At 40.0% G+C, this 13,545-nt stretch overlaps 1 protein-coding gene across 1 annotated transcript in view; it reads left to right on the forward strand.

Moving 5' to 3' along the window:
- Positions 1-13,545, forward strand: part of hhatla (hedgehog acyltransferase like, a) — an 18,161-nt gene that overhangs the window by 2,202 nt on the left and 2,414 nt on the right. The window contains exons 3-10 of the mRNA XM_037681484.1: positions 1,089-1,156; positions 1,241-1,354; positions 2,788-2,982; positions 3,103-3,312; positions 10,195-10,366; positions 11,982-12,126; positions 12,232-12,267; positions 12,359-12,560. Of these exons, the coding sequence (XP_037537412.1) occupies positions 1,089-1,156; positions 1,241-1,354; positions 2,788-2,982; positions 3,103-3,312; positions 10,195-10,366; positions 11,982-12,126; positions 12,232-12,267; positions 12,359-12,560 (1,142 nt within the window). The remainder of the gene's footprint in view (positions 1-1,088; positions 1,157-1,240; positions 1,355-2,787; positions 2,983-3,102; positions 3,313-10,194; positions 10,367-11,981; positions 12,127-12,231; positions 12,268-12,358; positions 12,561-13,545) is intronic.

A 13,545-nucleotide genomic window follows, 5' to 3' on the forward strand; every position in this document is an offset into this window, starting at 1 on the left:
TTTTTAATGATGCAGAGTTCAGTGTTAAAAGTTTTTGTGTTGTGTGGAAACGTGTGAAAGTTTTGTGTGTTAAGGCGGTACAAGAGGGAGGGGAGGCAGAGAGTTCAGCATCCTGAAGTCCCAATAATTGGGAGCTTGTCAAGATGTTGCAACAGATTGCAGTGAAAATGGCTGAAAAGTCTGTAAAAAAATTGTGTCAGGTTCAAAAAGGGAGTTTTCATTATACCCTGCTCAATGTGAAATTATTTAGTTCATTCTGCAGATTAAAAAAGATCATCTTCTCCAAGGAATTCAATCAAGTTCAGTAATTAGACCCTAATTCTGTCACATACGTTGCATCAGTGCCTCGTATGACATGAACGAATAATAAACTGAACCTGAGTCTGTTCATTGAATACTAACCGTGTTTAATGTTGGCCTTTAGACATAATTCAGACTCTGACACGCTTTAAGAAGCCATGAGATCTGGTGTCTGGTACTGTTTGACCCCGAGCTGTCAGATGGGCCTCACAGAGTCTGTTGTTGTTTTCTGACTGAAAACTCTCTGTCTCTTAAAGTCTCCTGTCCGAGGCTCGTTTAAAAGTCCATGTCTGCCTGCCACCGTAGTGCTGTATACTGCTAGTAAAGGTTTGGCTGCCTTCCCAGCAGTAAGAGCCTTTCCCTGACCGGCCCTCACATTTAAAGTCTTTTCTCACAGCCATCAGTGAAATGAGGCAACGCTGTGGGAGCTGTGGGGGTGCACGTCGATCGCTGTTGTCTCAGCACTGCTCTTGCGATGATTTCTTTTTTGTTTTGCATTTTGTTCAAGCTGCACAAGAAGCTAATTTCCTTAGTAAGATTATGAGTTTATGATTCAGAAAGCTGTGCAGCAGGCGTGTTGTGTAATGTTGGACAGCATCAAATGAGCAAAATGGACCATTTACACAAAACTGAACATGTGGAGCTTTTAAAAGACAGCAGCGAACAAGCTAAAGCTGCCTGAAGCCTGAATTACAGCTAACGTTGTAGCTGTAGAACATTTAGTCATAATTTGAAATGCTTATTAATCGTACTGTCCCTATAATTATCCCGTTATCTCTCTTACTTAGAGAACGTAAACAGAAGGGCGTTTAAAGAAAACGTGAAACCAGGATGGCATTACTTTGGCAGGAAAATGGTAATTATATTTATGAAATATAATTTATATTCATAAACAAATGGTGTGATGCATTCCTAATGTTTATGAGTTTTTTTGTTGCAGGATGTCGCAGACTTCGAGTGGGCGATGTGGTTCTCTACCTTCCGCAATCACATCCTCTTTGCTCTCGGTGGTCACGTGATATTTGCCAAGATATTTACCGTGGCAGCACCGAAGGTGTGCGTCTTAGAGGAAAGGAGTTGCTGTGAACGTGTGGAGGGTTGATCACTGCATGTATATATTCTACAGCTTATTGTGCACGTGCTGTATGCACGTGTGTGTTGCTCTTGTGGATAAACACAAACTTTAACTTGGGATTGGTATGACATTCAAATGACGCTATATTAATGAACCCATCAGCTCTGGCTTAAATAAATAAATAAAATCTGTTAAATGTAAAACACCTCTACTTTATATATTTGACAAAAAAACAATTGTCATAATAAGAAGGGGCTGGGGCGGCACGGTGGATCAGTTGGTAAAGCTGCCACCTCTCAGCGAGCAGGTTATTGAGTCAAATCCCAGCAGGAGGCCTTTCAACATGGAGTTTGAATGTTCTCTCCATTCATGCGTTGGTTTTCTCTGGGTACTCCAGTTTCCTCCCACAGACCAAAAACATGCATGTTAGACTGAGGTGTGAGTCAGAGAGTGAACGGTTGTTTGTCTCATTTGTCTCTATGTGTCCCTGTGATGGACTTGAGACCTGTCCAGAGTGTCCCCCACCTCTCGCACAGTGACGGCTGGACATGGGCACCAGTGACCCCCGCAAGCTGAAAAGGAAGAAGCAGGGGCTGCACCATATTAGGAAAACATCCATCCACCATCTTAAACCGCTTCTTCCTTTCCGGGTCACATCTCATGTCCAGCAGTTGCTGTGTGAGAGGCAGGTTGTGTCCAGTCCATCACAGGGACACCTGGACAGGTCTCCAGTCCATCACAGGGACACCTGGACAGGTCTCCAGTCCATCACAGGGACACCTGGACAGGTCTCTAGTCCATCACAGGGACACTTGGACAGGTCTCCAGTCCATCACAGGGACACATAGAGACAAACGAGACAACCATTCACTCTCTCCCTCACACCTAGAAACAATTTAGTTACCTCCCACACACATGTTTGGTCTGTGGCAGGAAGCTGGAGTACCTGGAGAAAACCCACGCAGCACAGAGAGAACATGCAAACTCCACCCTGAAAGGCCCCCGGCTGGGATTTGATCCAGCAACCTTTTTTCTGAGCGGCAACAGCTCTTCCAGCTGAGCCACCGTTCCTCCAAATATATGTACCATATTTGGGATGCAGCATATGTCTGCAGTTCATTGATCGTTCTGTCATCCTGATATTGTTTACATGGATATAGCAATATAAACACGTGTTGATTATTGTGCAAGCCTAACGGTAGCTTTGTAATCATAGCAAGGTCTAACACATGGCTGACGATGCATGAGCTGCAGTTTGTTAAGCAGATAGTTTTGTTTTGAAGTTTGGTACAGCTGGGTGTAACTTTAAAATGCTTGTAAAACTTCTAACGTTGTTGTTCCTGTTGCTGCATTAAATGAAGAGCACGTCTCTGCAGACCATCGCTCTAACACTGGCCTCTTCTTACCAACAGCACAGATCCCTGATCTTTGCACTGTACGGGGGTTTGGCAGTTCTGGTCACGATGGGCTGGACCTTCATAGCTCTGGTTCTGTCTCACTGCATCATCCTCTACAGCGTCGCTCTGGTCAAGAAGAAGTGGATGTGCTTTGCTGCCGGCCTGAGCACGCTGGCCTCCATCAAGCTGGAGCCCTATAACTCCTGGCAGGTGAGGAGCTTCCTTCACACCCTTCATTTGTTCGCTCTGTGAAGACGGAGAAACGCACCACTGCACATAAAAATAAATGTAAGTGTGTGTTCTGTGATGTGATGACTGACCCCTCTGTAGGAGAACTTGGTGACGGGTTCTTTCGACCTTCAAGACATCCTGTTCTACGGAGGCTGCGGCTTCAGCATCATGCGCTGCATGAGTTTCGCTTTGGAGAACTGCGACAGGAAGGACGGCAACTACAATTTCTCTGACCTCCTGAAATACAACTTCTACCTCCCGTTCTTCTTCTTTGGACCTATTATGACTTTTGATCGCTATCACGTGCAGGTGAGGTTCAAACTCAAGCAGTGTTTTTAAATAAAGTTCTGATGATGAGAAGTTGCAGCTAAGTAATCTTTGTCCTCTGGTAGATGTCATTATAGACACTCTGGGTCCTGAATGTGAATGTTACAGTCTGATTCAAAAACTGTGAGAATAATGGAGACAACACGAGGTGGCAAGTTCATGATCAGTTCAGATGATTATCATGTCTTCTCCTAGAAACAGTTTTGTTAAAATGTAACTTTGTACTCAAATTTCAGGCGGAATGTTTTGAACCCAATCTTGCAACAACCCTCACTAGTCTCCCCATCAGTTTCATCCTGCACTTCTCTCAGCGCATGTGGAGGCAATTTAAAGACAAAAAGAGAAAAGAGTAGTGAGCAGAGAAACATGCAGAAGAAAATATAACTTCAAGAGCAAAGTGTTCTGGAATAAACACCATTTTAGTTGCCTTCATTGTGATGAATATTTACAGTGCTGCTTGAAAGTTTGTTTAGTCTTTATAATTTTCTATATTTCTGCATAAATATGATCTAAAACATCATCAGATTTTCACACAAGTCCTAAAAGTAGATCAAGAGAACCCAGTTAAACAAATGAGATAAAATATTATACTTGGTCATTTATTTATTGAGGAAAATGATCCAATATTACATATCTGTGATGGTAAAAGTATGTGAACCTCTAGGATTATCAGTTAATTTGAAGGTGAAATTAGAGTCAGGTGTTTTCAATCAGTGAATGATGATCAGGTGTGAGTGGACACCCTGTTTGATTTAAAGAACAGGATCTATCAAAGTCTGATCTTCACAACATGTTTGTAGAAGTGGATCATGGAGGAACAACAGAGATTTCTGAGGAGCTCAGAAAAAGAGTTGTTGATGCTCATCAGGCTGGAAAATGGTACAGAACATCTGTAAAGAGTTTGGACTCCACCAATCCACAGACAGACTGTGGACAAATGGAGGAAGTTCAAGACCACTGTTACCCTCCCCAGGAGTGGTGGACCAACAAAGATCACTCCATGAGCAAGATGTGGAATAGTTGGTGAGGTCACAAAGGACCCCAGGGTAACTTCTAACAACTAAAGGTCTCTCTCACATTAATGTTCCTGTTCATGAGTCCACCATCAGGAGAACTCTGAACAACAATGGTGTTCATGGCAGGATTGAAGGAGGAAGTCACTGCTCTCCATCAAGAACATGGCTGCTCGTCTGCAGTTTGATAAAGATCACGTGGACAAGCCAGAAGACTGTTGGAAGAATGTTTTGTGGACGGATGAGACCAAAACAGAACTTTTTGGTTTAAATGAAAAGTGTTATGTTTGGAGAAAGTAAAACAGTATCTGTGAAACATGGTGGTGGTAGTATCATGGTTTTGGGCCTGTTTTGCTGTATCTGGGCCAGGACGGCTTGTCATCGTTGATAGAATAATTAATTCTGAATTATATCTGCGAACACAGAATGGTTTTAGTGACAAGAACCTACCTGCCCACACACCAACACAGTATGGCTTTCAACAAGCTGTCAGTGGACACGACTATGGCAACCCACAAGGCCCATGAAACCCATGAGCTCCTTATCAATTGTGGTCACTGAGGAGTTCTCAAGAGTCAAAACCTCAAGTTGCACCAGCTGCAAATATTTTTACAAGGACTCCAGACTGCACGGTGCTTCTTACATTTTAACCCAGTTTGTAACAAAGAGTCATCAGGTGGGACCTCTCTATTGCTCCTTGGCTCTCTTCGGGATGTGCAGAAGCCATATTGTGTTTTATCCTGAGTTGTTTTAAAACTGGTGGGAACTCGGGGGTTGAAACGTTAGAGCCCTGGTGAGTCTGAATGAAATGAACTGTGCCAGATGTAGCAGTGAGGGTGCACAGAGGGCATGCAGCTGCTGGTTTGACACATTACAGTCTGTGGAGGAGGTGAAAGGAGCTATTTATGTCATGGAGAGTCCAGCTACCAGAGCTTATGACTGTAGGTGTGGGTAGAACATAGGCCGCCCATGAACAGAGAGTTTCTCCTTACAGCTCAGCTCCCCCTTCACCACAACAGACCGACACAGAGTCCACAATACAGCTGAAGCTGCTCCGATCCATCTGTTGATCTTCCACTCCATTCTTCCCTCACAGTGAACAAAACCCTGAAATACTTGAACTCGTCCACTTGAGGCAGAATCTCATTTCCAACGCTTCCATAAATCACCACCTTCTTGTGGTGGAGGAGTTTGTGTGTCTGAATGATCCCAGGAACGTTGCTGTTGGGGGCGTTGGCCCCTTATAGGGTCTTACAAGACAGATCAGTCCAAGGTGACAGGCCAGACCAAGAGTGATTCAGAACACTCATATGGATAGAAAACAGATAAAAGCTCAGCATCCCTTGCCCAGATGTGGGTTGCCGGGTCCTCACCCTGGAGCCAGGCCTGGAGGAGGGGCTCAACGGTGAGCGCCTGGTGACTGAGCCTCTACCCATGGGGCCTGGTCGTGCTCAGTCAAAATGAGCTACATGGGTTCACCTTTCTGTGGGTCCACCACCTGCAGGAGGGGACATGCAGGTGGGGTGACGCCAGGGGTCTTGGCACTCTGACTCCAAAGCTGGCTCTTGGGACATGGATTGTCTCAGATTTGAGCTTTCTAAAACCTACAACGGAGCTTTAACTTTGAGACTTCCTGTCCATTTTGTTCTAATTCCCACCTTCAAGCATGTGACCAGAGCCTGTTTCTTTGAGCCGAATAAAGACCCTGACGGCTCTCAGGTAGGAGGGGAGTGAGATGTCTGTAAGTAAAATTACTTTAAAACTGAAGCTTCAGGTTATTTTGACTGAAGGTCAGAATGAGGGCTGAGGACCGTGTCGGCCCAAGCCTCCGGGGCCCTAAACAAAATTTGGTTTGGGGCCCTCTATTTCTGCTAATACTGTGGATTACTGCAATCAAAAGTCAGATAATCAAATCATTCACCCTCCTAACATAAACTTGTTGCAACTCTGACAGCCCTGTTTACGTTATCCTATATGTATTTACTGTACCCTGTATATCATCTAGTAGTACTAAAAGTAACAAAAGAAAAGAAAAAAAAAGACCAGTATGCAATGTATTTTAAGTGTCATCTGGTTTATCATCTTTGGTTCCAAACAACTGCAACAGTAATGTTCAAAATAATTTCTAGTGCAAGATCAACAAACAGATAATAACTTAGATAAATAAACATTAATTAAATTGTGCGAAAACAGACAAAATAAAATAAAATAAAATATATCAAGGAAATACTTGATTAATGTAAATGAACAATTACTTGAAACCACATACAAAAAAAAAATTAAAGTTGAATAATTAGTTTCTAAAACTATGTAAATGTATGCAATTTGCAAAAGCTGAACTTAAAATATTAAACAACCTTTACCCACACTTCCTCAATACTTCACAAACTTCCTAAAACCTGTGCTTCATCTTAGGCGCCCCCTAGTGGCCCCGGGGCCCTAAGCAGCCGCTTAGTTTGCTTATGCCTTGGGCCAGCCCTGGAATAAATTTACTTCATCTACTTCATATTTCCTTATTCTTTCTCATGCAAGACGGACGCCTTTCTTCTTTCTCCCGTCCTCCTCCTGCTTTTTTGGTCTCTGTCTTGTTTATTGGAGCTCCTATTTACACATCTTCCGTAACGTAAACTACTGTCATGGATCTGGTCAGCTGGACTTTCAACACAATTGAAAAAAATGTTTTCAACAAAGCGACAGGGTCCTGGAGAACCGTCATGCCCCACTGAGACGCACACATCATGGATCTATTGCATGCTATTGGCTATTAAAGAAGACGGCGGCAGCAGTTTCAGCCATGGCAAAACTGCCGACCTTGTGTGAAGGTTTGTTTTGTGCTTCAAGGACTCAAAATCAGCTGATTTACGAGCTAAACCGTAAGATGGAAGCAATTTGTGAGAATCGCAGGCCACTTGAGATGGAAGCAATTTGTGAGAATCGCAGGCCACTTGTGGCGTTGGGACTTGCCAGCGTGTTGGGGACAACCTTGGAAGGACTAATAAGCACAGACCAGTGGAATGCCCACACATCTGGCCATTTTGTATTAAAAGTACCAGCAGAACTCCAGGCTGATGAGAAATAACCGTCTGCCTGAAAAAAAAAAAATCAACAACTGTGGCTTGTCTGAATCTGGCTCCCCCGGTTGGCCTCGAAGCAGGCCGACTTATGAATTTCTCCTGGACTATGTAAACTAAGGAAAAGCTATATCTATCCCCCCCCCCCCCCCCCCCACACACACACACACACACACACACACACATTTATCAGAACTGCACTGACTGACACCAACATTTTAACAGGACTATAGACCATCTGGACGTGCTTCATGGACAAATCTCACCGTCTTGTCATCAGATGCATATGTAATGTTTATAAATGTACTTGCTAGTAGTTTTTTGATGATTTAAATCATGTCCTGATAGGACAAGATGTGAAAAGATCTTTTTTGTAATACCGCTGTCCTCTCCTCATGGCCTTTTCCCCTTTTCTTTCTAAAAGAATATAATAGAATGAAGGTTGCTAAGGTAGTTCCTCTTTTTAAAAATGGTGACAAATGTACATTTAGTAATTATAGGCCTATATCTCTATTACCACAATTCTCTAAAATTCTTGAAAAATTGTTTATGACTAGATTAGATAAATTTCTTGAGAAAAATAATATTTTAAGTAATAATCAATATGGTTTTAGGTCAAACTGTTCAACATCTTTGGCTCTCATGGAGTTGATAGAACAAATTACTACAGCGGTTGATCAAAAACAACATTGCATAAGTATATTTGTGGACTTAAAAAAAGCATTTGACACAATCGATCACACCATTCTGCTTGATAAATTGAATCATTATGGTATTAGAGGTCCTGCTTTGCAGTGGATAAGCAGTTATTTGAGAGATAGAAGACAGTTTGTTCAAATAGATGAAGTAAAATCTAATTTGTGCAGAACTCCATGTGGTGTACCACAAGGTTCAATACTTGGACCTAAATTGTTTATATTATATGTAAATGACTTAATTGAAGTATCTGATATCTTCAAATGTGTTTTGTTTGCTGATGACACTACTTTTTTCTGTCTGGGTAAAGATATGGAACAATTAATTGAGTTGATAAACAAGGAATTTGTAAAAATACAGGATTGGTTTAAATCAAATAAGTTATCATTGAATATTGATAAAACTAATTTTATGGTATTTAGTAAAAAAAAGATAACTTTGGATTTTTGTTTCAAAATTGATGGTATTAAAATATGTAGAGTAAATGAAGTAAAGTTTCTGGGCGTAATCATTGATGATAAACTATCATGGAAACAACATATAAATTTTGTAAAAACTAAAATATCAAAGTCCAGTGCAGTATTATATAGAGTAAGGGACTTGTTAAATAATGAAGCTTTACATTTACTTTATAATACAATTGTAGTCCCACATTTTACTTATTGTGCCAATGTTTGGGGTACAGCATGTAAATCCACAACAAGGCCTATATTTATTCTGCAAAAAAGAGCAGTAAGAATTATAACAAGAAAGAGTTATTGTCATCCTTCTAATGTTCTGTTTAGTCAATTGAAATTACTTAAGTTTTATGATTTGGTGGATTATAATATTCTTTTACTTATGTTTAAGGCCCATAATTGTTTGCTGCCATCAAACATTCAAACATATTTTGTAAAAAGGACGAGTGGTTATAATTTAAAGGGATCAGAGATCTTTGTAAAACCTAAGTACAGAACCAGTTTGAAGGGACGCTCTACGACCATACATGGAATAGGTTTATGGAATAATTTGGAGGATGATGCAAAAATGGAGAAGTCAATGTTTACATTTAAGAAAAAGATAAAAACTATTTTGTTGGAAAAATATAAACAACTGTTTGTCTAATTATTTTAAATGTAAAATCTGTTTGAGTTATCTACGTTGTTGCAATATTGTGATTGACTTTTTGTTTGAATTGATAGTTAAATTGATCTGTTAAAGAAGGAGCAGATTTGATAAGAATTTTTTTCTTCTTCTGCTTCCTTTCATTTTATGTTTATTTTTTTAATTATCTAAATTGTATTTTGTGTGTTTTTTTTAATGGAACTGAAATGAATGAAATAAATAAATAAATTTAAAAAAAAAAAAAAAAGAATAAAAGGCCGTGCTCTTAGTAACAGCAGCAACGTGCACTCTGTCCATCTTTTGGACGACTGTACGAACATATTCTCACCGTATTTTGGTACAGTGATAATAATGTTTATTCTGATTCTGATGTTCTCCTTCAACTGAAACAGACAGAGCTTTAGTGTCAGGTCGTCACTTTGTAAAACTTTTAAAAGAAACTGTAAACTGAAATTGTACAAAAAATATTAACAATTTTCCACACAAACTTTTTTTTTTTTGTAGTTAAACATTTAATTTATTTCATGCAGGAGCTGGGTCAGTGTAAATGTTTTGAATTGATCCAACGTCTTGGATTTCCATTTAATTCATTTTAAATTACTTATTGATTGAAACAAAATATATTTTGCTAGATATAACTCTTCATTCTTGCCATTTTGAAAATGTTAAAAAAAATTTTTTTTTAACAAGTCAGGCACAAATAACACAAATTACCACCTCATACGAGATTTATTTTTGTTTGCTGCAGTGTCTCTAAATTCAAACAAATCTGATCATTTCTAAACATGTTTACCAGAAAAAATTCATCCAAATAAATCTGACTCAGCTCCAGTAAAACATTTTAAGTGACAACAATATATTTACTGTATATGGAACAAAAGCTGTAATTTTATGTGGAAATTTTAACATTTTAAAGTCTCTTTATTTGAAGAGTTATTTTGAGAACTTTGTTATAATAGATGTCACATTATACTCTACAGGCAAACAACACTCAGTTAACGCGAAAGGAAAGGGAGATGTGGAACATCACCACCAAGGCCTTGTTGCACCTGGGAGTGATTCTGGTGGTGGACGTCTTCTTCCACTACCTGTACATCCTCACCATCCCCAGTGACATGAAGCTGGTCACCAAGCTCTCTGACTGGTGTCTGGGTGAGACAATGACTAATAATTAGTGTATGTTTCTGCTTTAGCATGTGTCTTCTATTAAAAATCACATTTTGGTGTCTTTTATGTCAATGTCAATTTATAAATATAGCACATAAAACAACAAAAGCTGACCAAAGTGCTTTACAAGTAAGTCAAAGTAAAATGAAAACAAACAAAAGAACAAGAAAATGCATCCTGTGCCATTCAGCAAACACAAGAAAGTTAACAATAAAATACACAACTACAAGAAACATCAGCTTCTGGTTCTCAGACTCTGCATGGATCAAACACCAGGGAAAAAGATGTCTTGAGCAAAGGTTCAAAAGTCTCATCAGTTTTTAAATAATCAGGTAAACTGTTCCACAGTTTTGATGACTGGCGATTCCTTGAAGCGGAGCTAGTCTATGTGATCCTCGGATATACGGAGTATACACACTAAAGCTTGGGAATTTCAGTATACCCACTTAAAAGTGTCCAATGACGCGAGCCCTGCATGTCACGTATCATTGGCAATGATACGTGACATGCAGGGCTCGCGTCATTGTCAACACATCTAGAACATTTTATAGACACATTGAGTTGGTTCAACCTGTTTTTTGTATAACTGATACTTCTGTACTTGCAACTTGAACATGTTTTGTTTTGATACTGTTTTATAAATTTTCTAACATATTTTACAAAGGTTGTTGTACTATAAGCATCAGAGAAATCTTGAAATGTTCAGTATGCTTAAAAAATCAAAATAAATTACCGATTACATTGTACTAACTGGTGTACTTTGGTTTCTAAGCACAGTATACCCACTACAAAAATGTAGACTACTCCATTGAGTTGGGGGTTCGATTCCACCAGCAGTCACATGACGACGTGTCTCTGGGCAAGACAGTGAACCCCTCATTGCCTCTGATGTGTGTCCCCTCAGTGTATGAATGTGATAAAGCTCTGATTATGCTTTGTATAGATCTAGTATAGAGCTGTATGAATGGGTGAATGAGGACACAGACTGTGTTGTAAAGAGCTTGGCGTATCCTGATCAGATAGAAAGGTGCTGTATAAGTACAGTCTATTTACCATTTATTATTTTCCACAAAAACTGAAAAATAATGGAATTGGCTTTCCTCATGTTCTGTGGTGATATATACAGTGGAGAGAAGCCATGACAGGTGTTTTGTGTTCTTGTTTTCTAGTTGTTGTTAAAAGACGAGCTGCTGCTTTAAAATACTGTATTAACATAGTTTTAAGAATAAAAATGCAGTGGAATAAAATCCTACAACTTTTAAGCAAACAACAGGAAAAGGGGCACACTTTTAATTACTACTCGGGATATTTTTAGAGGAAGAAACTGGAAGAAAAACAAAAAGTGAAGCTTATCAAAGTTGGTCAGTAGACTGTACTCTACATGTCGTCTGTCTAAAACAGGTCTCGCTTGAAAATGAGTCCTCGTGGCTCAGTGAGACTAAATGTATAAAAAAGGTTAAATAAAATAAAAATAAATTAATGCAGTTGGAAACTGCTCTGATAATAAAACTCCAGTGTTCATCAGTGCACCCTCAGGTTGGTTATCTGCAGCTCGAGTAGAAATACAATCATCTCCTGTTTTTATTCCTCATGTTTGCAGCTGGCCTGGCGTACTCCAACCTCGTGTATGATTGGATAAAAGCAGCTGTCATGTTCGGTGTGATTAACACCGTGTCCACACTGGACCATTTGGACCCCCCTCAGCCTCCCAAATGTATCACCATGCTCTACGTCTTCGCCGAGACGTACGTTTGATTGACTCTAGCTGTGTTCAGCGTCGATAAATCACTTTGCACCGTTGAGCTTTGAAAACAGAAGAACGTTCAATTAAAAGATGTTCTGTTTTGCAGACACTTTGACCGAGGCATCAACGACTGGCTGTGCAAGTGAGTGTTTACACTGAAATGACCAACCCTCCTGGGATTCATGAGGGGACAGCGTTGCAGGTTATTTCAAGTCTATGTTGAACTTTTGCAGGTATGTTTATGACTACATTGGTGGGGATCACGATAAGATCTTTAAAGAGCTCCTTGCAACCATCTGCACTTTTGCCATCACCACCTTGTGGCTGGGCCCGTGCGAGCTCGTTTACATCTGGTCGTTTTTCAACTGCTTCGGCCTCAACTTTGAGCTGTGGGTGGCAAAGTTCTTCTCCCTTCCACCGTTTTCCATCGTGGAGGTGAGAAGTTGTATACATGCCACAAGAGTCTCCTTTAAAAAGCACATTAGTTAATGCAATTCAAATGCAGGAAGTCTTTGTCCCCTGTTGCGGAGTGAGGAGGGGGACTGGAAATATCCTCCAATCGTCCATCAGTCCGTGTATGTTGTGAGCATGAAAACTTGAAAAATAAGCAGCGTGCAAACTTCTATTTTAGTATGTGGCATAACAAAGTCACTATCAAGAATTGGGTTGCCAGGTCAAAATCCAAGATGGCCACCATATATGTAAACTGGCCAGCCCAATTATTTGTAGAAACAAAACTTTCTAGTTTTTAAATTGCTTAAAAGTATAGTTTTGTCAAAAGATTGGGATACAAATAAACAATGTGCTAACCTTCACTTTTGGGCGTCTGTGGCTTAGTGGTTAGAGCAGTCGTCCTCCAATGAGAGAGCTGGGGGTTTGACTTCACCATTAGTCACATGAAGTGTCTCTGAGCAAGACACTGAACCCCTCATTGCCTCCGATGTGTTGCAACAGTGTATGAATGTGATAAAGCTCTGATTATTCTCTACAGATTCAGATTATATTTGTTGAGATATAGTAGAGTGCTGTGTGAATGTGTGTGTGTATTAGAGTGCTGTATGAATGTGTGTAGTAGAGTGCTGTATGAATGTGTTTAGTAGAGTGTTGTATGAATGTGTGTGTAGTAGAGTGTTGTATGAATGTGTGTTGTATGCATGTGTGTAGTAGAGTGCTGTATGAATGTGTGTGTAGTAGAGTGCTGTATGAATGTGTGTAGTTGAGTGTTGTATGAATGTGGTTAGTAGAGTATTGTATGAATGTGTTTAGTAGAGTGCTGTATGAATGTGTGTAGTAGAGTGTTGTATGAATGTGTTTAGTAGAGTGTTGTATGAATGTGTGTGTAGTAGAGTGTTGTATGAATGTGTGTTGTATGCATGTGTGTAGTAGAGTGCTGTATGAATGTGTGTAGTAGAGTGTTGTA

Source organism: Nematolebias whitei, chromosome 9, assembly GCF_014905685.2.
Source record: "Nematolebias whitei isolate Nwh7 chromosome 9, NemWhi1, whole genome shotgun sequence".
NCBI lineage: Eukaryota > Metazoa > Chordata > Actinopteri > Cyprinodontiformes > Rivulidae > Nematolebias > Nematolebias whitei.